At 38.2% G+C, this 25,663-nt stretch overlaps 1 protein-coding gene across 1 annotated transcript in view; it reads right to left on the bottom strand.

Moving 5' to 3' along the window:
* TM9SF3 (transmembrane 9 superfamily member 3) overlaps window positions 1-25,181 on the bottom strand; it is a 41,923-nt gene extending 16,742 nt beyond the window's left edge. The window contains exons 1-9 of the mRNA XM_066554292.1: window positions 25,052-25,181; window positions 16,915-17,110; window positions 13,307-13,429; window positions 8,457-8,617; window positions 6,824-6,901; window positions 5,760-5,891; window positions 5,075-5,241; window positions 2,608-2,702; window positions 573-703 (exon numbers count right to left, since the gene is read on the bottom strand). Of these exons, the coding sequence (XP_066410389.1) occupies window positions 573-703; window positions 2,608-2,702; window positions 5,075-5,241; window positions 5,760-5,891; window positions 6,824-6,901; window positions 8,457-8,617; window positions 13,307-13,429; window positions 16,915-17,110; window positions 25,052-25,129 (1,161 nt within the window). The 5' untranslated portion in view covers window positions 25,130-25,181. The remainder of the gene's footprint in view (window positions 1-572; window positions 704-2,607; window positions 2,703-5,074; window positions 5,242-5,759; window positions 5,892-6,823; window positions 6,902-8,456; window positions 8,618-13,306; window positions 13,430-16,914; window positions 17,111-25,051) is intronic.
* Window positions 25,182-25,663: the final 482 nt, after the last annotated feature.

Here is a 25,663-nt window from a genome sequence, read left to right as displayed (position 1 = left end):
CCATAACTGCCTGCTTAGCAGTAAAACAGTCTCTTTACACATATCAAAGATCAATGCTGTAAACTTTTATGACAGTACTGTATATAGTTGCTAGCATAGGAAAGAGAAAATAACACAATATTGCTTTGGGACACATTGACCAACTAATACAAACATACTCAAAGATAGAATTTTAATCTATTTTCTTGAAGAAGAAAATGAGAAAAAATAAGTGAAGAATTTATAAACATGTTTAGCTTTATATTACATTTAGTGGTTTTACAGAAATGAATTCAACTGGTAAAAAGCTGGTATTTAGGCATGCTTTGAAAATACTGTTAATGAGGAGGTGACTAGAATCAGCAACGTCACTTTAAGTGTCACTTTAAGCAGAGATAAGACTGTTTTTGGCATCCAGCAGCTGTTGCTATTGTGATTAAAATTAATTCTATTTGAAGCACCTTAAGCCCCATTCCATGATAAACTTCTAATTAGCTAGCTCTAAACTATGACTCACAAATATATTTCGATTTAAAAAATAATATTTTTCTGTGTGTACAGTGGAATTTAAATTTGCCATTGAAACAACTCACCATGGTTGCAAAGGGTATAGCTCTTGAAGCATGGTAATAGATGGCAATGAAGTTGATGAAGAAGGCAGTTCCACACACCATTGCTGGAATAAGGAAGGCTCCAATGAACATCTGCTTTATCCATCGCCTTCCTGTAAGAAGGGACATTTCAACGGGACTGGTAAGATACAGCACATTTAAAATAAAAAAAAAAATTAGCAAGCACTCCAGAATTTACATGTTTGACTACTTCTCCCAAGAAAAAGTGAAAGAAGTAAGTAACAACATACTACATCAATACAAGAGCTAAGAGCAAACTAAGGTTCAGCTAACTCTGGTCACTCACAAGATGCAGCACATTAATCAATTTAGTGGGCCAGGTGAAAAGAAGAAAAGGGATACAGCATGAGAACATTTCAGCTGAAGAACAGCATATGCTGACTAAGCTGGCCAAAGAACCTGGGGTGCGAAAGCTGAGGGTGCACGTAGGTGCAGATGAGAAGACAGAGATAGCAGAGCTGGCCCTGTGCAGCACCTGCATTAGACAATGCTTGGAGAGCACAGGAGAGCTCAGCACTGCTCCCAGGAGAGCTCAGCACTGCAGCTGCTTCCAGGCAGCTCCTGCTCAGGGCTGCCCTGGTCCAAGCTGGACCCAGCCAACCCAGACACACCTTCAGGATGCATTAAGGAAAGGGCTATCCCTGCTAAAAAGCAAAATGCCACAGCATTTAACATACAGGAAAACTGGACTCTTTATATTTTATATATATACAGAAAAGGTAGAAAGAAAGTGATTTCTAAAGTCCAAGCATCAAGGGAACAGAACATCTGTTAGCAGTTATTACTAAGTTTAGACCTCCCTGAGGAGTTCAAAGAAATCCTTTTGGGCAACTCCTTAAAAATTTCCCCTATCTGTATTCCCTGTACTTTCTATGCTCTTAAAAACTGTCTACATTTATACACCGTGATATTAATATGCAGTAAGTAAAAAATGTTTTTTAAAAGCATATTTTTTCAAGACAATCATAAGTATTTTCACCATGTGCCCACATAATCAGCATTTCATGGTTTGCTACATGTTTACCTGTAAAAAAAAAGCTTATCTGGCTCAACTACAGATCACAATACATTACAGCACAGCAACCCCTTTCCTAACTAGATCTGGTTTTGTACAAATTGCTAGCTTTATAAACAAGCCACATGAAAATAAACTTCTAACCTCCAAACTCAAAGTGGACTTGAGATTGAACATTAACAGGTATATCATGCTAAAAAGATACAAATTTTCTTTAATGAACTTACCAGAATTTTTTTTAAGCACTCTAAAAGATAATAGATATTGATTATTCTTTTATTGCAGCATAGGGAATGGATGAAGCTAGTGCACTGCAAGAATCTAACTGGTCATAACTCAGAGGCATAGTGGAGAGCATTTGAAGACAGCCTGTTCAAATCTTCTGTCAATTTTACTTGGCTTCTGCTCTCTACTGATGCTCATTTTGATTTGCTAATTATAAAGCAGAGCAATACTGGAAAGTAGAACAACTCTCTTTAAAAGAAAGATGATATAAACAGTTCTCCCCATCTGCAATTAATGGTCTAGTAAATAATCTATACTTGTCCTTTTTGTGTTAGCCAAACCCAACCCCTCCAGTGCATAAAGAAGAGGACCACGTAGGAGTCATCTGGAGAAGATGACATGAGCTGTTTAACAACATGTTACACAAAGGAGAAAGGCTATTATACTCTGTGGATGTCATGAGCCAAAAATTATATACAAGAGTATAACAAGCAATTTGGAAGTCACAACTATTAACAGCTCTTTGGCTCTTTTAAATTAACCTAAGACTTCAGTTAGCTTTTTAGAAAGCATAGCCAGTACTGACTGAGTAGATAATATGAAAGTTAAATACACCCAAAATATTTCCTCTTTATTAGGAATCTAATGGATTCCATCTAACTCCATGAAGACTCTTCTACATTGGTACAAATCATAAAATAATAACTTCTCCATTTAACAAAGCAAAGAAAATGCTGAAACATTAAAACAATTTACCTCCTTGTCTAGCATAAAGGCTTCCTCCAAAATATCCATTCACTGGTGATGTTGCAGCATAAACAAATATAGCTGTACTAAGCATTGATCCTCTCCTACAAGAAAAGATGTTTTTGGTAAATGGCATAATGACATACAAAACCAAACATGATTAGAGCAAAAAAACCTTGTATTTTTAGCAGAAGCAGTTATTTAATATTTTTATGTAATACAAATATTTAGAAGTGCTTGAACTGTGAAATCTGTGTAAGAATGAGAACTGTTTGTACACAAGGCTTTGGCCAAGTCTAATTCTATGTGGGAAAGAGAGTTTGGACATACTACAGTCTTTCCTAACATGCATTTATTTTAACTGGAGTACAGACTCTCACCTCTGATAAATATACCCTGACATTTGGATGTGTCTACTTTGTGCATAAATAATTATTTACATGACATCCATTAAGTGTAAGATTCAACTGCAGATAAAATGTCAAAAGGCCAGTATTAACAAAAATATACTAAGATTGTGAATAATGTTTCTGCCATCCCCCAGAAATTAACTTTTAAGATGGAAAGTGCTCATCTGGCAGAAAATTAGATTTAGAAACTATAAATACTATAATGAAGTCACAAATCAGCATTAAGTAGTGCAATCAGAAGAGCTTAGTAATTTTTAAATGTCACCCCATTAAATGTTGGACTACTAATTTTGGCATAATTTTTCTGAAATTTTACAAGCAAAGCTAATAATTTTAAATCAAAGAAGCCATTTCCAAATACATTTTAAAAGATCATATCTAAGAATAGGAAGATATAAATGTTATTCATTAACAAAATTGTTTCCCCACATCCCTCTGCTATTCTTCGACAGCAAATAGCAGTAGGTTTTCAGCTGACTTACTGTTCTTTCTTCAAATTAGGTGCTCTGAGAGATTCTAGTTACTGCCATTTTGGTTTTTGAGGAACCATTCCTGGATGCCTGCTGTACTCAAAGAAGCAATCTTTAGCACTTAAGCTTCCATGACAGCATGACCAAAGCAAATATAACTGCTGGTCACACACACTGAAGGACTGTTTTACCAGTATTTGTTTTTTAAAAGCTTCTAGTAACTTATGACAATTTAGAGACACATGCAAAACCCCCAAGAGCAGGCACAGTCTGAAATGGCACTGCCACTGTGTAAATCCAGACTACAAGTAAAAACACCAGACTTGGTGCTATTTTCCTAAACATAACAATTGTCTGCACCACATTTGGTCAATTGTTCCACTACACACCCAGAATTAAATTCACTTTGAAAGTGACAGAAAGGCCTATTGCAATAAAAGACTAAGTGCACACATCTTTTCAAAAAATACTAATCTGATACATTTTACAAGTGACATGACTAACCTACAGCCTCCCTACAGGGCACATACATTCTGAAATGGTTTCATTTTGTCCTCTGTGGAGCTGATATGCTGCACAACTAAAAGCGTGTGTGTATGCTTGTCCAGAAATATAACCATGAGACACAAGGAGGGGAATAACACCCTATGGAAAATGAAAATATGCCAAGATTCTGGTACTACAGAGTGGCTTTTTAAACACACCGGTAAAAGGCCACTAAATTGAAAAGCAAGAGTTCCCTCTAGCGGCACATCAGAAGTATTACAACTTGCTAAAATCAAGTTACAAGTGATGCAGATCAAAGTTTAGTCACTGCTTAAAACAAATCACTTGTAAAAAAACCCAAAAAACCCAAACAGAAGCCAATAATTCCCTCCAATACCCAAAACACAATCACTACAGAAGCAGATGAAGTCCACCCAGTAACCCAAAAATCTCAATCAAATTAAGAGGTAAAGGAAGAAAACAGGTGAACTACAAGTAGTGTGTTAAATTTAAACTTGAGTATTATTTCTTTTTTTTGATTGATTCTTTCCGGTCAGGACGTATTTCTGGGGATTTTACATCAACACAGGCTGAGCACAATGTGTTCAAAAGAACTGAAAGAATTACATTTTCATTCCCAAGCAGACTTGTGATAAGACTGACTTAATACTGACTTGTCAGCAGAAAACAGGACTATTCACAACAGAGCACACTCTTATTTCAGTCTTCACAGGACATGGTGGGGCCAGAAATATACTAACATCTTGTCACTCTGGGTGAAACCAGGAGTGAAATATGTACCTTTGAATCCATATAATTCCCATATTTTATCTACTAGTGATTCTGCAGAACAACAAACTAGTTTCAAAATAAATCATTCAAAAAGCAAGCACTAAAAGGGAAAATCAAAGGAGATTGACTAACGTGATAACAGTAGGATAAAGTTTCATTACAAATTAAAAGAGCACTTCTTAATACTACATCTGATCTACAGATTACTACTAGAGACTTTCAAACACTTTTTTTCAGGCCAGTTAGAACAATAATTTTTGTAATTATTTTGTTCACTTAAACATTTATATATGGAAGACATGGCACAATTATACTTACTCTGTGTATAAATCTTCTATCATTGCAACAATAATAACTATAAGAGACACAGCAAAAATTTGACAGCCAGACCCAATAAGCGATGAAAATATTAGAGGATGACTGGATGGTCTAAACACATCTCCATGGACCTGCTTCCACCCATACTCATCACCTAGATCTCTGTCCTGGGAACAACAACAACAAATTTTAAGTCTAGTCATGACAATTAAAGACAAACACACAAGCTACATAAAAACAAAAGGTCTGATTTAATAAAGCAACTTCAAGTGAAGTGTGTCTTGTCTTCTAAATGCATCAAATCGAAAAGTTTACTTTTCAGATGCTTATGAAGACAACAAATTACTACCTGAATGTATGACACAATAAAATCTATCAGAATCCCTCCCTGTCCCTAAAGCCTCTGAGGTGCTTAGGAGTACATCAGGCTTCTACTACAAAGTCAGAATGGACCTAGTTAATCCTAAGGTTGGATATGAACATTAACACAGTGACTAGAGAGAGATTTTTGGGTCGCAACCTAGAAGCATGTTATAAAGAAAACCAGTAACACTTCCAAGACACACAAAAGGCATTTTCTGTCCAGTTGAAGAAAGCCATTCAGAGCTGCTAACACAATGAATGTACAACAGGAAAACAATAAGCCTTAAAAAAGGAGTTTTTAAAGCATGGATGCAGGTCTTACCATATCATCCATTTCTTCCTCCTTGCTGTATCTTGCATAATCTTTTCGCAAAGTTCTCATTAATATCATAGACACCAGGCCAACCAGAAAGATTACCATCATAAAAGAATTGAAAATTGAAAACCAGTGAATCTACAAAAAGAAAACACACACCTAAAATTCAGAGCTGTAAATGTGTTTCAAATTGTTCCAATAATGATAAATTGTTGCCTATAAGGACGACTTGTCAGCACCAGCTAAGTAACACTACATTTTCAGAGAGTGACACTAAAATTAGCCTGTGAAACACCACTCATAAACCTTTTTATCAGCCAGCCTTGCTCAGGACCAAGCTATCACAACTTAGTTAAGCAGCAGCAAAGTTTGAACAATTGGCTGTGCTTGCTCCCTTGGTAAGCAAAAGGCAACATGATGTACTGCTGCCTTCCTAGAGAAGAGGTTCAAGTAGAGAAGCCAAAGGAATTACTGCTCTGCACAGGATGAAAACGTGCAGCAGCATTATTTTTGCTCTCAAAAGCATATACTTCTGGTTTTCACTGAGCTCCAAACAGAATGCAAGTCCCTCCATTCAGAAAGCAGCACAGCTCAGTACTGTGAGGTTTTTCAGCAACTACCCCTAAGGTGATTACAACCACAGATTTAAACACAACTGATAGTGCCACAACTGATAACTGGCTTAGTTAATGCTTATTGCTCTGCATTTACTTCAGAAAGAAGTGTACCAATGGCCAACTGCACTTATTCAGCTTACACAGTTGCACAGTCCTGTCCCTGAAGTTTCATTGCTTCTGGTCACCTGAATGTATTTTTTTGAACTACAATGTATTTTCTGCAAGCTTGAGGCTTGCCTGCACATTTATTGAAGCGCTCCAAAAGAATGGAGCCATCCTATTTTAGCAGCAACATTGCCACTTAAACAATAGTCAGACCTCCCTGCTTTATTGTCCCAGAGCACCTGGAAAATATGAAAATTCAAGGATGTAATCCAAAAATTGCATGACATCTAAACTAATGCAACCATTGTAAAGGGATGTATTGTAAGGCTGTCATGGAACAATACATACTCTGTGCTGAAAGAAAGATGGGTCAAGATACTTGTCAAATCGGTCTTCAAACTTCACATCTGATTTCTTCCATTTCACCTGAAGAGAGAAATGTTTATATTTGAAAAGGTCCTTTCAGTATTTTTAGCTATACTCACATGCAGAAACTCAGAACACATATTAAAAATCATCCACTTTAGGTGTCTTCTTCAATATGAATGGGGTTTGGCAAAAAATAATGGAATGATGTTCTTAAAGACTGGCATCTACAGGTCAGGCATAGAATGAACACCAGCTGTTCTCTTACTGAGTATAGAAGGAAGCATATAAATGTAGATTGAACACCCCAATCACTCACCATAGTCCTGAGACATGTTAAAAACCCCAAGATGTCAGCACTACTCACTTTGAGGTTTGATATTAATGTTCCTCAGTTCAAATTACAACTTTGTTCAAGATTAGTAGCTTTCAAAATTGTTTCAAGCAGATACATTTCTCATTTGAGCATCTGCCACAATGAAGCACAGTTTAGAACAAATCCACCAGTGACAATCTGTGAATTAAACCACACACAGGCCATCCCAGCAATTGCCCAGTAATGCCAACAGAATTTGATAGAGAAGTTCCGAGCTTTGCATGCTAAAAAGTCTTTCAAGGGAATATCTTATTTTATTTTTATTACTGGCTGCTACTCAGCTTTTAAGTTGCTGTCCAACTTAAAATTTAGAGCAAATGGACTTCACAATGATGGTAGAATTTGAAATAGCAAATTCTGAAATTTCTACTATCAATTTTGCAGCAAAAATAGGGAAATTAGTATAAATGTAATTCTAAAATGAACATACAAAATCCAGTTATCTGCACTTTAAACTATACAACTTATTCATCACAAAAGAAATGTAACTGTGGCAAGAATATTTTCTGAAATAAAATCCTATGCTCACATCTACGCATGGAAGCAAAGCAGTGCATTAAAAAATGGTTTCACTATACACGTGTTGAACATGACAAGTGAACCATCACTTGATTTAAGTAATATCAACTAAATAAAGAGGAAAACTGAAAAAATTCATCTGTCTCAACCAGCAAGCATTGTTTATTCATTACCTTTTATCATAGCAACTCAATATCATATCAGAGAGCTTCAGAAAAAGAAATTTAAAACCTTATAAATCATGTTATATAAATAAGAAATTTCTACTGGAATTGCAAAACAAAGTAAATTTTGACATTAACTGCTTGCAAAGTATAAAGGCTTACAGTGGGTTCTTATACCAGCTGAGAATCCAGTTCAAACCCATGATACAATGGTCAGAAGTCCAAACATGAAGACAATGTGTACCTACTCATGGGTCCTCTATACTTCTAGTCTCCATCCTTTCAGGGTATCTTCCTTTCCCACTAAAACACTTTTCTGCACATTACAGAAGCTCCAGTTTGTTTGGAGTACTTCAAAAATCATAATTTTACATTCGTTATTAATAAATCTATCAAGGTTTTTCAGCAACAAAACAGAATAATTGAAGGAGTGAAGATGCATCTTCCTCTAACACAGCCCAACATATCAGTACATATTATAGTATACAAGTACCTATTTTTGAGTTATTTCACCATGTAGAATTTCTTATTACACGTGCATCACCAAATTACTTACTGAATATGACATCTGGATTTTTGTGTTTGGTACCAATTTCACCTTTCCTTCACTGGTCAGATTGACATCTACAATTCTATTTCCATTGAAACCAATTTCAAGTTTTTTGTAAGTCCAAAGGTAATAATCTTCTCCATTTTCATCTGCTTCTCCAACAATCCCTGCATAGAAAACAAGTGCAAGCATGTATTACAGGTATGCTTTTCAGATATTTTGCCTTTACTTTTTAAAAACATGCATTACAAAGTTTTTCCAGGAGAAAAAGGATCATAAACAAGAGGACACAGAAGACCATATACTTTTCTTCTCAACTCTAATATCTGGACTCCACTTCCAATCCATGGGTCACTGAAAGAAGCATTTTGTAATGACATTAAAAGAAAAAGCTTGCAGCTACAAACACTGCAGAAGACCCAACAACAGTGTCTCTACTTTTATTTGCAATTATTACCAGATAAATAACTGGCTAAATAGAGATTCATTTTTCCTAGCAGAACTTAGCCAAGACCTCTACAATTTCCCATCTTCCAACTATCTATTTGCTCGTTTTTCTTCCTCTTAAGAATTTTACTTTTTCTCTGTAATCCTCATTAGTTTACTTCCCAACAAATGGTTTTTGCTCTTGTTTGCACACAGGTTTCCAATGCTTGCCAAAAATGTGGTTTTATATTAGGAAGAAATTCTTTACTGTGAGAATGGTACAGGTTGCAGGTTGCCCAAGACAAGCTGTGGCTGTACCATGATGAGCTTTATGTTCTCTTCCAATTCAAACCATCCAAACCATTCTATGATTAGGTTCTTAATTTTCAGTAAGTTAGTGCAAAATGTCTCATCTACCACAGAAGAATTCCAGAGACTGTGCTATGCCGGGTGAAAATAAAAAGTTTAACAGTCAACAAGTTCCCAGGCTGTGTCACCTTTGATGTCAAGATCAAAGATCAAATGCAAGATGTACAAAATGGAAAGTCACAAAAAAAGCAGCACCCAAGATACACAAGGCTGAGGGGAATGGGAGAACAAGTAGGTGAAGGATATGGAAGAGACTACCTCAAAGCACCAGGTATATGAAGGAAGAGCCTTTGTGCATCACCTGTGTTTTTTAATTTTCAAGGTAGTATTTCTGTCAAGTTTTTCACTCATGCTCATCTGTCAGGATTGCCTTGTATATGCCATCTACACAAAATATGTGCCAGTTTGTGCCTCCACCATATAGCCTGGCACCTGCCATGCCATCTGTTCCCATGGTAGTATCCAGACAATACAGACCTCTAAACTACTTAAAGAACATTCTGATTAATCACTCACTGAAGGAATGAACTAACACAGTGCTTCACATAGCTAGGGAATGTCCTGAAACAATTAAGCCTAGTCTCTCTCTCCACTGTGGGACAGCAATTCAGGAAAAAATATAAAATGGAATAATTTTTTCTGAATGCACTTAGAAAGATCTTGTTGCCTTTTTCAGATTAGAAAATAGTGTAAACCTTACAGAGCCCTCTTTGATGTCATGACCTTCAGTTATCAGCAGTTAAGAAAGGTTAATTTATGCCTAGTCTCTACTGAAAATACAGTAGTCCTTACAGGGCTTGAGGACTTTCAGGGTGAATTTTGAGAATTAGTGTTTGTGCATATGTCTGGTAGCTGTAAGCCTTAGCAAGGTGGAAAATCATAAAGAACATAAAGGATGAACTTAACTAAAGTTTGCCAGGAGACAGGAGGAGTGCCAGGAATGCATCTGGTGGAGCCCAGGGAAGTGAATGGTCTGCTTTAAGAATAGAATTAAAGAGAAGTTGCCTAGAATTCTCAGCAAACATTAGCACCATCTGAATCCTTTTCTTTTACACTCTTCACAGAGAACTTTATTTTGGTAGCACTAAAAATGGATTCCAGCCATCTACATTTAGGGAACAAGATTTTGGTTTAATCCAGCTACAAGATGCAAAGCAACAATGAAAAAAACCAGGATATTGGGTCATACAGTACATTCAATACATGCTGGGCAGTGAGATTCTCAAGATAGGTAATCCAAATAAAGTGGATCAAGATGAGAGCCTTCACACAGTAACAAAAAAGTCATTCAGCACAAGCTATTTTTAATGCAAGCTGAGGGTAACCAGTTCTGGACACTATCCTCATGAAACCAAAAAAACCCTTTTCAGTATTCAGAGTATTTCAGAGATGCCATCATAACTACTTCTGATCTTACACCCATATCCATTTATCTTAAACAGTCCCAACAGTTCCCTTCATTATAATTACTGAAATTTAGTAACTATTTAGAAATAGTTACAGCTCTGAAACAACAATCAAGCAAAAGATATTTGCTTTCTTCAGTGTCTCTACCTGCCACCACATTACATGGTACTAGACAAGTCTACACAACACACTCAAAGGCACCAGCAAGCTGGCAGAGGCATGTGTACAGCCTCTGCAGTTTGTACAGCATCATTCATGCCATATTCACAACAGAAATACTTAAAATAAAAACTGTTCAGTTACCAGAAAGTCTCAGTGCTTTAAGTTTTAAGCAGCACTCAGAGCCCAAAACATTTCTGTTGCTGAACAGAGACCCAGGAAAACCAAAATTATTGCAGATAAGCTATATTCCCAGTTTTCTCCACTGTACTGGGAAAACAAAGGTCCAAAATACTAATTCAGACTTGCAGATAAACTCTTCTAATTAGTTCAGGTGCATCCACTCCTTTCTCAGCCCCCCACCAAGAACTCATTTTAATTTTTTGAATAAAAGTCAGGCTAATATTGACCAACCTGCAGTCCTGCTACTTTCACCTAACCTGCAGCAGACACAGACCAAAACTGTCAGCACCACTTGCCTTCACACCTGATGTCAGATTATATCCTTACATAATATTACCTGTACTTAGGATCCTGGAGTTCCCATTATGTAGCACAGCTTGAGATCCTGGTTCCAAACTATCAAAAGCAGCTTCTTTGTATCTTAGAAAGATGATACCTATATTCTACATGTTTTCTAGTTGACTTCTTGTGCATAAAAAGCATACTACTGGGAAACACTAAAAACACTCAATCACAGGAAACCAGATTTTTTAGCTGAGAGCATAACATTTGTCACGTGTAAAAGATTTAGTAGGTATGTTTGTTTTTTGGCATTCTGGATGATGAAACATGACCAGAAAAATAAATTCCAAAAAAGAAAGCCTCCAAGACTTGTTAGCCACACAGGATTCCAAAGAAGTCAGCTTAGCATCCATTATCCCTGGGCAATTCAAACCCTACATATCTGCCACTAGTCTAGAAAAATAATTCACTGGTCTTTTGCTGAAAGGCCAAAGCCATAACAAATATTGTAGCAACAACTGTCACTCATGCATGCTTTTAAAAAGCCTACCAGCAATTGCACAAGCAGTACAGTAAAGGTCACACAGAATAATTCAGGTCTTCTCCAAGCCTGGCTACAGAGCCATTACACACAATAAACAAATCAGCTGAAAAGAACCAAATCAATACTTAAGTACTTCTCTTCAGGCATTATAATGGTATCTCTTAAAAACAGACACATTAAAACAAACCCAGACCTTCCTGACAACCAGATAAATAATAAATGAATGAAGTGTTAATATTTCTGCCATGTTCATCTAACAGATATTTTCTAAAACAAAATAAAATAAGAAAGAGCTAAAAAAAAGCAGCCTTTGTCAAAATGAATTAATGATGGATAGCATTACTCATACCAGCTATCAAAGAACTTTTCTTGCATGACTTGAACTGTGTTTCTGTAGGTGCTGTGGGACTTGGTTTAGTTTGGGCAGGTTTACCTCTTTCACAGAACACAGGCAACAAAGAGCTTACGGCTGTTTTTCATTTCCTTTCAGTTTAAATATCTACAACAGGGAGATTAGGCCTTGGAGAGTTTGGTTGATTGCTATCAGTGCAAAGTGCAATCTGCAGAGCACTCCTTACTAGGTAAGTGATCACAGGTTGAGGGAGCAACAAAACACAGAGACCTTAGGAGACAATGGCAATAAAGATACGCACATTTTTATTATTCAAGACACAAGCACTTCTAAACCCAGGTAAATAATACTCAGCAAGAGAAATTCTGAGAACTGTAAAAGAGTAAGTAAAATAAAACTCCATATAAACACAGACAACAAAGCAACACTGTTAACAGCCACTAAATTCCCATAAAATTAAACCAAACAGTTTTTGCATGAGTAATAAAGAAAAGTAGCAAAATAAAGTTTCAACTCTCAAATAAGCTTGTTATTCATGATCACAATAACATGGCCCTTACAAGTAACCTACCTAATTACCACCTACTTGAACATCTGAACAAATTTAAACCTAAGAACTTATTGTTATTAAATCAGGGCTTTAGAAACAAAACAGCTTTTCACTGTTTTTGTATTTCACTAGTACAGCCATCCTACTGTTCTTTCAATGCAATAAGCCTTCAACTTATTTCACACAGAACTGATTAGGTTGGAAAAGACCACTGAGATCATTGAGTCCAACCTATGACCCAACATCACCTCGTCAACTACACCACAGCACTGAGTGCCACATCCAGTCTTTCCTTAGACACCTCCAGGGATGGTGACTCCAACATCTCCCTGGGCAGCCCATTCCAAAGTCTAATCACCCTTTCTGTGAAGAAATGCTTCCTAATGTTCAACCTAACTCTCCCATGGTGCAGGTTAAGATTATGTCCTCTACTACTTTACTTCATATTCTTGTGAATTTGACTTGCATGTAAATTTCTTGTGAAATTCTTGTAACAAAGCTTAGTCATTAAATGACTCCATGAAACCCACTAGTACAGGACTTGAGTAGGTGTAATCCAATCATTAATACACAAAATCACTCACCCCATATTGGCAAGTCATCAATATACATCTGGTACCAATAGTGATTTTTGATAGCATACACAAATGCATCTCTTCTTCCCTTGTCCAAGTCAACTTCACAGTAAGTGGTCTGCATCACATCATCTGCAAAAAATTAAAGCACAGTTGAAGATTTATTAATGAGCTGGCTCAAAGTGAAGGCAAATCAAATGGAGAAATGGACAGAGCTGAAGTCTCCAAGCCCTCTTGGGTATCCTCAAGTAGAGAACAATAAAGGACATTTTAAAAAGAACCATTAAAGCAAATGCATGAAAGTGTAGATGCATGTAGATTTCTGAGCACATTTCTTGTGCTCAGAAATCTACACTTCTGCATGCAGAGGCTTCCCACATACTGGACAGGGAAAGGTTCCACAGTATCCTTTTGCTGCTTCACCCACACTAGATTAAGGTAAAAAAGCTGATGACAGATTCACCTGAACAGATAATGAGATCTCTCTAACTTTAACAAGAGGTATGAAATTATTAAGAAATACCTAAAACTGTTTACACATTATCTTTGTTTTAGTATAATCGGCTTCACTGACTAGGAATAATGTTTGTAAAAAAACCTAAAACTTTTCAAAGTTCTCAGCAGTTTTGAAGTAACTATCCTAAGGAAGAAAGAAAGCAATCAGAGTAAAGACAGAGAAAAAAAGGAGAGAAGACAAAAATAGGAATAACGCAAAGGATGCACAAAAGGCTGCGTTTGGAAATAAAATAAATCCACCTCTTTCACCCAGAAAGTTATTCTTCCCTATCTATAATTCCTAAGTCACACTGTTAGCAGCCATTCTTTTACATTTCGGAAGAAGTACAAAATGCAATTTTGTTAAATCATCCTTTTCCTCTTTACATTCATCTTCTCTAACAGCACAGTATGGTAATATCAAAAATAAATTTTCAAATTTAAGTTACCATGATACCAATGTTCAATCCATTTAATAATTTATTAGGTCTCAGGTGTAACAGAGGATGTCACTCAAACACTTGAGTAAAGAACTTGACATATTAATTAAAAAGCATTATTATCCTAGATTTAGCTTGACAAGATAATTAAGCCAACCAAAAACACAGAAGTTATATTACAATATGAGTGTATGTTATTAATTAATTTCTTTCTTCACACAGGTATTTATACAGATTTGAGACCTGTGATGTAAGAACATTTTTCATATTGTAACAAAAGGAAAACCCAACTATCTTGTCTGACTGCTCGTATCCTTTCATATGCCCCACTTAGTACAATAAACACTACTTCATGGAGGCTTGAATACACTGTAGATTTGCTCCACCAGTCACCACCATGGGAGTGCAAGTGAAAACCTTCACTCTCAGAAGGGCACATTTCTGCAAAATCATGTTTTTATTCTAGTTCAAAAAATACAGGCAATGCCTACTGATTCAAGTGCCAGTTTTACTTACACAGTTTAGTACTTCAGCTAATAACAGCTGTAGCCTAAACAATTCTTTGAATATGATGAACAACGTGCAGCTTCACGCTTACCTGCTACTGCTGTCCAGTCAAACAATGTTGAGAAGGGAATTATTTTTTATTGCAGAAGCTAATTTATTAGAACAATTCTATTTCCCTTTTACTAACGTTAGAGAATAAAAACCTAAGAGTATGAAGTTCAAATCTAATTTTGTAAACTCATACAATACTTTAAAGAGAAAGAAATGCCTGCAACTGTTAATCTTGCCATAATGCCAAAGGCACATAAAGAAAAGCACAGATGCCTGTAAACTCAGAACTTAGATATCATTCACATATTCATGAAGAAAATCTGTGCAAGTTGATTACTTATTATCTTAATTATTTCAGCTGCAGATTTTAGATACTCAACACTCCTTCAAGCTGCATCTTTAATTAAGAACACATGAATCTATTGGTACCAACCAAGCCTCTATCTGTTTACAAAAAGAAAGAAAAAGGAAAACAAAAACCAACCAAAAAGCCAAATCACCACAAAAACACTAACAGCCCTGTTTCAATTTAATTGCAGCAACTTCTGGAACACTGATGCAGAGTTGAAGCCGATATCAATCACACTGAAATAAAATTCATCCATTAGAAAAATATTTTTTCAATTTCACTGATACAATCAAGTTACAAGGGGAAAAAATAAAAGTGAACATCCTTTCTGCATAGAACAAGGTCTACCACTAAAATGTCACCGAAAAACTGAGCTACCATCACAATTTAACAATCTAACTGGAAAGGAATTCATTATACAAATGCTAAATGTTAGAGACTGGTCTATGAAATCCAAATTTTACAATACATAAATTGGATACAAATTGTACTGGGTTTATGACAACTTCTAAGCCTCTAAAAAATGAATAAACTTTATTAATCTTCACCAATTGTTGAATTGCTGCCAGTTGCCTTCACTGTCCTTTCCATTTTGTGTTTCTGAGGACATTCTATGAGGTTTGACAAGAAGATGATTTCTCCCACATTGAGCAAAATTTTCAGCATGCTACAAGTGTAACAAATCAGTAGTAGGACTGTTTCCCAGTGTTTGTACAGGTACTCTTTCTTTCTTAAAAGAAAAGATTCAACTCCAAACTCTATGCAAATTTAAAAATTATGAAGAATTTAAGATATTAACAAACTTTGTAAAAATCTTTTATTCAACTTATCCGACTGCTAGCAAAAACATCATTAGCTCTTTTATTTTACAGATGTCCAGTTTTGGATAAAAATTTACAGCTTACAGAAACTAAATCCCATCTGACTGTAAATGCTCAGACAAGAGATACTATGCTTAAGTTCTCCATCCAGTTAAGCCCTAGTGATGAAATGCAGTGTTCTGGAAAAAAAGATACACAGAAACATAAACTGAATTAAATTAATAAATGTTAAAATTCAAGAGGCAAAAAGAATCTGTTACTATTTGAAGTTCTGCAACTATTAGCTACAGATATCTGAAAGGACACACAGAGGGAAATTATGCAATAGAAGACTCAGGCCTTAATACCAAGAAATATATTTGCTAAAGAAGTTAAATGTCTTCTTTGGAACAGTATGGAAAGATGGTGAGGACAGGGAACAACAGGAAAAAAAAACAACAACTAGCTTCATCCTGCTCCAGCCTGATTGGCATGAGTTAGAGACAGCACTACAAAGGTATTTGTCAAAGTTATTCTAAACTAGACAGTAATCAGAAGGATACAATCATCAACTTTGTGTTGAGATGGAACTCTGAGATATTGAGCCCTTGCTACTCCTTTGCAATTGCAGTAAGTCTACAAGTATTCATCATCACAGGAAAAAATTACATCTTCAGAACCGGTAATTCCAGGACATTAATTCCAGTAAATTACCGAACATTCATACGCAGAAAACTTAGTTTTACTTTGTAAAATGATATCAGTTACTTCAGAAGCAATATCTGCTGCAAGCATTTTCCTTCAAGGGCACACAGATGGAAGTGTAAACTCAAAAGTCAGTGGTAGTACCAATCAACCATACAAAATACACTCAGCTGCTAGCAGCAAGAAAATTTCAGTTCTTCTCATTAAAAGATCAAGTTTGAAGAGTTTGTGTATTTTTTTAAGTGACTAAATGCACTTTGAATTACTTACCTTTAAATTTGATGTCAAGCCCACTAAATTCCAACTCAACTCCTTGAAGTGCTTCCCCTAGGGTTTCATGGTAATGGCCAATGCTTTTTTTTGATCCCACACAGAAAGGGAGAGAGAAGTATTTGTACGTTTCTTGGCGATTGTGGTAGGGTCCTACAGTATTCATCCATAGAACAACTTCCTCTTTATCTTGGTACTGAAAAACAAAGTTATTGAGTTAGATGAGAAGCTCAGCAGAATAAAAATGTTCAAGAAGCTCTTATTCATATTAACTAGCAGGGCAGGATTGCTCAATCACAGGCAACAGCCACATTTAAAGACAGCTGAGCATTTTTGTCTTTCACATGACAGGGACTCCAGGATAAAATTTCAGCCTGCTTTCATAGGGAATAAAAAGCCAAGTTGATCATACACTTTCTTACAGCCTATCAGTGAAGTATCAGACAAGGGGGATTTAAGAAAGATGTAGAAGATGCAGCGAGCAGAAGTCTTGAAAATAAATAAGCTTTAACTAATTTTGTAAAAACACAGATCAGTTAAAAGCAAAACTCTGCTTATCTCAACTGAAATAAAGGAAACACCAAATTAATGTTTTGTTAAACAAGATCTTAGCAAAGTAGTCAGGCAATCTACCCACACTGCCAGGTATTTTGTATTTTCCTAAAATACAGCTCCCTTTCTTTTTAGAAAGGGTATAAACTGCATTCAAAATTCCCAGAAGAGCACAATGCCTCACAGGAAGCACTAAAATTAAACTGTTGCGTACCTATAGTAGCCAAGAGCCAAAGTCAGACAGAAGAACTGTATTTTGATGCATTTCCAGCATTCCCACAGTGAAAAAACAGAACAGCAAGAAGTCTGGTGGCTGCCATAAAATTCTCTCTGGGAACATTTACTCTTCACTTTCCACAGCTACTGTTAGCCAGGAAAATATATTCCTTGTCTAGGAGCCAATATTTTTTCCCAAGCCCTTATTACTTCTGAACAACAAAAAAAGGTACTTATAGGTCATTAATCTATCAGTATTCAAATACTGGACAAATTCAGGAAAATTAAATGATCTGAAATAGTAATTTGCATTATATCTGTATGCATCTGGATGAGGTATCAGATTTGCTGATTACTACACAAAGTCTCTCACACAACACTACTTCACCTACAATTTCAACAGAATAAGAGGGACAGGGACAACAATGTAACTTCTAAGGCAGGAAAAAACTCTATTTAAAATTATATACACATAAAAGCAAGTCACTATACAGGTCTTGAATTTTTTTAGGTACAGAAATATAAAGTATTGTTATAAGACCATAACACAGACACAAAACACCTTGGAGAAGAAAAGAAAGCAAAATGTTAATTAGACATAACTATTATACAGTGCACAGCTGAAATACTGAACACAGTTTTGTATCTCCCTTTTTAATAAATGAACAAAGGTTGTTCAACTCCATTTATTCTGAACAACCACAGTCATACCAAGAGGTCAGTGCAGAAATTAAAAAAAAAATCCAGATGAAGTGTTTAAAAGTTAAACTCAAGGATTTAAATAAACATGCTTCGGAAAATAATTTCATCCCTTTAAACTAACACACCATCTCAATTAAAGGCTCATCGTTTTTTGTTTACAAAGATGTACAAAGGTCATTCCAGCCTCCTGTGTGAGTGATTTCCAACAAGAAACTTAAAATATCTTACTAATTTCATTGTGAGCTGCAGCAGAGACCAAACACTTACTGGTTTCACAAACTTGCCCCTTCGCAGAGCACACACTTCAGAGCAGTTCTGACAGCTAAAGAATGTCAGAGAAACATCAAATAAAAACAAGAGAAAGCATGAGAAAGTAGACATTCCTCCTCTCTGTCAGCAATCAGAAAGGTTATACCAGTGCAGCACAGTTGTCCAAAGTTGGGAAAGATAAAAGAAAGAAAGCAAAATCCCAGTTCCAATCCCCTCAGCTGCAGAAACAGACAGTGGAGTCTGCACTTGGAATCCGCCTCTAGCTCCTGCCAAGAGAGCACGGGACAAGCTGGTCCATCTCTCTTCCTAGCCTGTTATTTCTATCATGTCTTCTGTTTCTTCCTCTAACAGCTGCAGAACATATTTCCAGCCCTTTCTCAAAATGGTCTTTACTTGTCAAGAGCCCACTTTAGCACTACTTATACCAAACAGCTTACATGTGAGCTGACCTATGTCTCTACTTAACCTTCAGTAATAGAATATGACAACATCCTTGGGTCTGTCAGTTCATCATTGACAGCCTGAATCAAGAAAGCACTGACCACTGCTTTCCTCAGCTGTTCCTTTCTGATATGCTTCATACTGAGCTGGGACCTCCACATTTTTGGAACTCGTGACAGATGAGGCAGAAACCAACAGATTTAGAACATAATATGCAAAATCTTGCTTTGTTTTCTGATCTACCAATGTAACTAAGTAGTAATTACAACATCTGCAAAAACCAATCTGTTTTTTGCTTGTCTCTTATCTGCATGTGGCTTAGACCCTCTTCAGGGCCTACATGTTTTTCCCACAATGACTCCAAGATGCCATCAACCTACTCTAGAGAGAAAAAGGGGCCACATCAAACAGATGCAAAGAACTCAGTCTGCATTTATTACTTCCTCCTTTCTCACAACCACCCCAGAACAGCACTAGATAAATCTTTTCAGGATTGCTACATAAAGAAACACAACACCTCAGCCAGCCCAGGGTGCACCTCACTCACACAGTCCTTAGGCACAGCCATCTGCCACCCATCAGGTGCTCCCAGTGACTTCCTCAAATTAAGGGCGTTGTAGCAAGTAAAACAACTTAAGCACCTTCAGCTTAGATTTGGGGGTGGTGCCTAGCAGAAACGGAAGGACATTTTCTTCTCTCTCCATTTGTTGGGTTTTGCTCATTGTCACTTATAAGGATGAGCTTTCACATTTAAATACATTTCTCCGACATGACATATCTTATCCTTGCATTCTTAGCCTAGTGCTAGGGTAAGATGTTGGCAAGAACACAGTGCTATTAAAGAGTTCAAGGGTGGCAGTTTGATGGTGGGCTTTCTGTCTGGTTTCTTTTCTGTTCTGTTCCATTAGGGCCTTCATAATATCAAAAAGTCCACAATAAATAACAGTGCCAACACAAAGGAAAACTTATTTAGGCAAGACAAAGCACTAGAGTATTTTGTAGGATACTGTCCTGTCACCTCTTTATGAGGGCTGCTAAGTTTTGAGAAGCCTTACATGTAACACACCTTTCAGCAAAAAGGTCACACTATGAGAGAGAGAGAGAACATAAAGTAAGCCAAGATGAACATAGTAAATGACAAGGCAAAGAAGGTCAACAAATAAGATGCAATCTGTACTCTGGTATATCTCAGCAATCTCTTCTGGTTTTGGTTCATATGAAGGGATAATATACTGCACATAGCTCAGAGATCCCAATTATATTCACAGATACAAGCATTTAACAACTTGGTCACAGTGCCACAACTCCCACAGTTCAGTACTTTCACATGTGAGAGAAGGCTACAGAACACAATTTTATTTATGTTTCACTTACTGTAATTTATGAAAAAATGTCTGTAAGCTTCATATATTTTTCTGCACTATGCTTAATATCAGCTCAGTAATTTCTGTAGCTATATGGAATATATAATGATATATTTATAGATGCAGCCTGAAAAGTCTCAGCATAGACACAAGCTACCTACCATAAATCTCTTAAGCTAAGGGAGACAAAGCTTCAGAAACTTCTTTCTGTAATTGCCAACCAGGTGGTGGAGAACCAACCTGCACTTCAAATGCAACTACGTATCAACTACAACCCTCACCACAGCTGAGGACATCTGTTCCAAAGCAGCACAATATAGTCACACTGCCTGTTCAGAGCACTGGGCTGCAGGGATGTGCCCGTGCAAGCTAAAATCACATCCAACCCATCCACAGTTCCTCCTGGCTGCCGGTATTGATGGGTCCACTCTACTCCCTGCAGAGTGGCACTGAAGTGGCAGGAACCCTGTGTAGCCTGACATGGCCAGGAGTGCATCTCTTCTGTGTAATACAGCTAGTGAAAAACTGGGGGTGTGCACTACTTTGAGGCTTAATATAAAGACAATTTCCATACGTCTATACAATTTAGAAACTATTCAAGTATAGCAATATTGCCTTCAGTACAGCACATGCATCTTTTCTTTCCTGTTACCCAACAGGGCACTCACGGTGTGGAAAGCAACTTTATGTTCTCTTTGCTCAACTGTAGAAATTAGCATGCTAACCCTAAAAATAGACTATTTATTCTACAAAACAATTAAGGCTAGATGAAGTCAGTTACAAAAGGTTACAGAAATAGATATGAGACTGTTGCTGATATTCTTCTTTAAACCAGGAAAACATTTTGCAAAAAAGTGATGGGAGACAAGAAGAGGATTACATCTGCCAAACCTCACGTGATGATTCAGCAAAATAAATTCAAATCAAGACAGTTTCTTTCAGAAAACATGTGATTTTACTCCTTTCCTTGAACAGATGTCTGGAATGACGTGCTCTACAATGCACATCTTGCCGGGGGAAAAAAAGAACCAACATTATTTGTTACTGGCAAAGCAAAGATGTAGAAGCAAGACAAGAAATACAGGAGGCATCAAGCAAGACTCAGCTGGCAAGTAATATCCCAGGCTTGCAGTCCCCAGTATCTTAGAGATATCCCATCTACTGAGCACTGTGATAATACTCAATGTTTGCAGCTCACATCCACACCCTATTAAACTGTGGGTTTCAGCCTCATGCTCACCTTTGGACAAAGCAGGCTATTTCCAGTAACACTTCTTTATTTCTCTCTGAATTTTAGGCCTCATCAAGATGTGTCTAGAACTGCACCAGTGGCACAGGCTGAACTTGTGTACATGCAGTACTTTTACTGTTACACTTCCTAGATGCACAAGATTGCTCAGGCACACCACGTCCTGCTTCCGTGACATTTATTTCACCTCTTCAAAATGGAAACACAACTTCAAAGAGGAATCAGGCCACTCATCTGTGCTCAACTTCACGTGCAAATAAGTATTTTACATGAAGGGAAATGTTTTCCACAGTACTTCTCTAACTGACAATTTTCAGATACTATACAAAGTTCCTAATTTTACATACTAATTTTAAGTAAGCCTTACATTCTCAGGGTTTTAACGTACTTGATCAGGGTATAAATCAAGCAAAAATGCTTTTCTCAACCATATTAAATTAGGAATTTTGCTATGCAATATAGGCTGGGTTTTGTTTATTTTCAATGTTTTTCATGTATTTCCATTCTTACAGAGCACCGATAATTAAACTGAAGCAACATTAAAATTAAAATGCTACCTACTCTCTAGACCATTCTCCTGCAACAAAAACCACAGGATATTTCAGAATGTTTTATGGTTTGTCTATTACATCATCAATTTCAACAAGTCTAGCAACAGAAGATGTGAAAGCAAAGGCCAGGCAGGAGCCCCCAGCCCTGTTTCTGCAGGATCAGTATACATTGTGATAAGGCCACCAGCACCCCATTGATACTATCGCTTCCGCAAATGAAAGGACAATTGTCAAGAAATGTTGCAATTGTTATAATATAGGCAATGAGCAAGTACATTACATGCTCTGAAGCATAAAAATAAGTTAAAGAATCACCAGACAAGTTTTCAGTTAGTTCCCGATAAACTAACTGTTCTGTCATGGTCTGAAGTTATGCTGCTGTACTGTCTTTAGACAATGGAGATTTTAAATACTGTGGCAAAAATTTCTCTTCACTTACTATTCATTTTAAATAACCATGTCTTTATCTTATAATTGTATTTAAACTATTCTTCCTCCAAAGAAAGGCAGATGTGATTTCTAAAGACTGAAATTTAAGATAAAGGATATAAGCTGTTGATTCAATGACACTATCCATACCTAACATCTCCAGAAACACTAGCACAGACCTAGAGCTTCATGCAGAGTCATCTCACAATTACCTTTTATAGTATTTGCTTAGAAGTCCACAACCTTAAAATAAAGGACACATGTAATACCTATTACAGCACACACTGCATACAATTCCATGTTACAGCAGCATTAAAAGCTTAAGACAGCACTTCTGTATGTCCAACATGCTGAGCACTGACAACACCCTGCTCAGCTGTGTAAGGTGCACCAGCATACCTTCCCCCAGGGAGCTGCACACCGAGGAAATGGAAGGACAAGGATGTGTACTCCTACCAACAGGTCTCGAGTCTTAAAGGCAGTGAAAATTTAGTTTGGGATTATCAAATCCTAAATTTCCCTTCCACTTCTCCAAAAATGAGCAGAGCCTTCAAAATGTAGTAAAGTACTTTGATTATAAGAAAATTAATCTCCCAGCTGCAATCATATTTAAAAGTGAAATTCATTAAAATGCAGTATTTAAGGAATATTTCCTTCAGGTTCTTTATCTTAACATCAGTACACTACTACAAAACCCTGGCCATGCTTCATTCATGCTATTAATGCTTCCACTCCAATCTCCCACACAAGATTAAAATATCAAAATACCCAAGCAAGGAGATAGCCTTCCAAAAAAAGGAAACTGTCTTTCTACACCAACTATTCCTAACCTATCACATAACCTATCCAGTTAATAAACTGGACGCTATGTGAACAAGAATACTAAACCAAAATAGACTTACAATCCCTCAGAGTTGAGTAGTTTAGATGAAAAAAATGACGAGCCTTCAAAAGGAATTTGTGATCTCCATGGGTAATTGTTTAGGTAATCATTCAGAAGATCTAAAACCATCACAGAAGATCTAAAACAATCACTTTTGAAGGGAGAGCTCAAACCCAAATAAATTCAGTGGCAGCTTTATTTTTTTTTCCCTAGAAAACTACCAATATTAATTTAATAATGAATAATCCCTTAAGTCAACCAGCCCTTAAAATAAACACAGTGCAATGCTGAAAACCATCTCACCTCAGCAGAAGCCTCACTGTAAAGCATATGTTCAGCAAGAAAACTGGCACCTAAACTAGTTCAAAGAATATCTGTTTCTTGAAAGTACTGAATATTAGATTAACTTTTCTGTCATTATCTGAAGAACTAATAAAGTTCTTTCCCTTTCAAAAAACAAACACAATCCTAATCAGTTTTAAAGTCCTCAAAAATAAACGGAATGAGGCAACTAATTAACCACCCCTTATACAAAAGCTATCAATACATTTATCTGTTTCATTAAGAACACTTGGTAAGCTTTACCAACCTCACCTTGAGAAAACTATGTTAAGAAACTCAGCAAGCGTTTACCAGCCAGGCTGCTCAAGAGTAAAAAAAGTACTAACAGTCTGAGAGAGCCAGTGTTTAATCACAGCCACGTTCTAATACACTCCACTTGCAGAAGAGATGATTTCTAGGAAAGTCTTGTTCCAAAATCATAGCTCATCACACAAACTTCCACTTTCTCACACTGAAAGCCACGGGAAAAGCACTCTGATGTAAAATCAGAAACTGACGAAGCACTAGTATATTTTTCCTAGAGATTCTTTTTGGATAATATTGCGAGCACTTCAGAAAAACTATCCTCATGCCAATGGGCGAGCTCTTAGATCAGTAGTATTTTCTGCACCCATTTTCCTTGCGGGTCCGTGGCAGTGTCCCCGTCCTGCTCTCACTCCCCAGCCCATTCCCACGCTATCCGTGCCTCTTCCCGAGGGGAGCTGTCAGAACCGCTCCGGCTCGGACTGAGCTCTGAAGCCAGAGCAAACATCCACCCAAGAGGAGGGCAAACAGCGCTCTCCAAACAAAGCACGGTACCTGCCGGGCCGTTTATCTGCTCCAGGAAAAGGTGGGACACCCCGCCCGGCCGCACAAGGATGTGCAAACCGGATCAGAGAACCCGCCGGCCCTGCCCCGAGCGCCCCGGTGCTCCCCGAGCGCGATTCGGATCGCGGGGCCCGGCTCCGCCCGGCGCGGCCGGAAAAGCCCGAGCAGCGCAGCGGGCGCGGCGGGAGCCCCGCGGGGCGGCGGCCGCCCGCCCCCCCCGAGGCCGCGGCCCGTGGCTCCCCGTCCCTCCCGCCCACCGAGCCGCGCTCCCCGCGGAGCGCCACGGAGGCCCGGCCCAAGCGCCGCTCCCGGGAAGCCGGGGCCGCCTCACCGTGTGCTCGTGCTCGTCGGCGCGGGCGCGCAGCGGCAGGAGCGGCAGGAGCAGCAGGAGCAGCCCGGGCGCCGCCATCTCGGGCCCTCGGCGTCCCCAGCAGGCCCCGCCGCGGCACCGGCCCGCGCCCGCCGCCGACGCCACTTCCGCCCCGCCCGCCACGTCACCCTCCCGCCTGCCGGAACCGCGGGGGCGATACGGGAGCCCCGCGGGGCGGGCGGAGCCCGGCAGGTACCGAGGGCGGGCACAGGGCGGCCTCGCCCCGCGAGCCTGGGACCGAGCGCGGCAAGCGGGAGCGCCGTTCTTACGGGATGGAATTGTAATTGATATTTCGTTTTGATCGATAAAGTAATGGAAAGGTCTTTGGGAAGGGCGGGACGCAGGGCAGTGTACAAGAACCCTCTGGAGGCACAAGTGTTGGGAGCAGCAGCTGAGGGAGCTGCGGTTTTTGAGCCTGGAGAGGAGGAGGCTTAGGGGAGACCCTTATCGCTCTCTGCAACTCCCCAAAAGGAGGCTCCAGCGAGGCAGGGTCCGTCTCTTCTCCCTGGGAGCCAGTGACAGGACAAGCGGAAAGGGGCCCGAGCTTGGACATTAGGCGCAATTTCTGCACGG

The sequence above is a fragment of the Molothrus aeneus genome, chromosome 8 (assembly GCF_037042795.1).
Source record: "Molothrus aeneus isolate 106 chromosome 8, BPBGC_Maene_1.0, whole genome shotgun sequence".
NCBI lineage: Eukaryota > Metazoa > Chordata > Aves > Passeriformes > Icteridae > Molothrus > Molothrus aeneus.
Note: the sequence above shows the minus strand (reverse complement) of the source record. Positions and strands in the feature narration are given on the sequence as shown.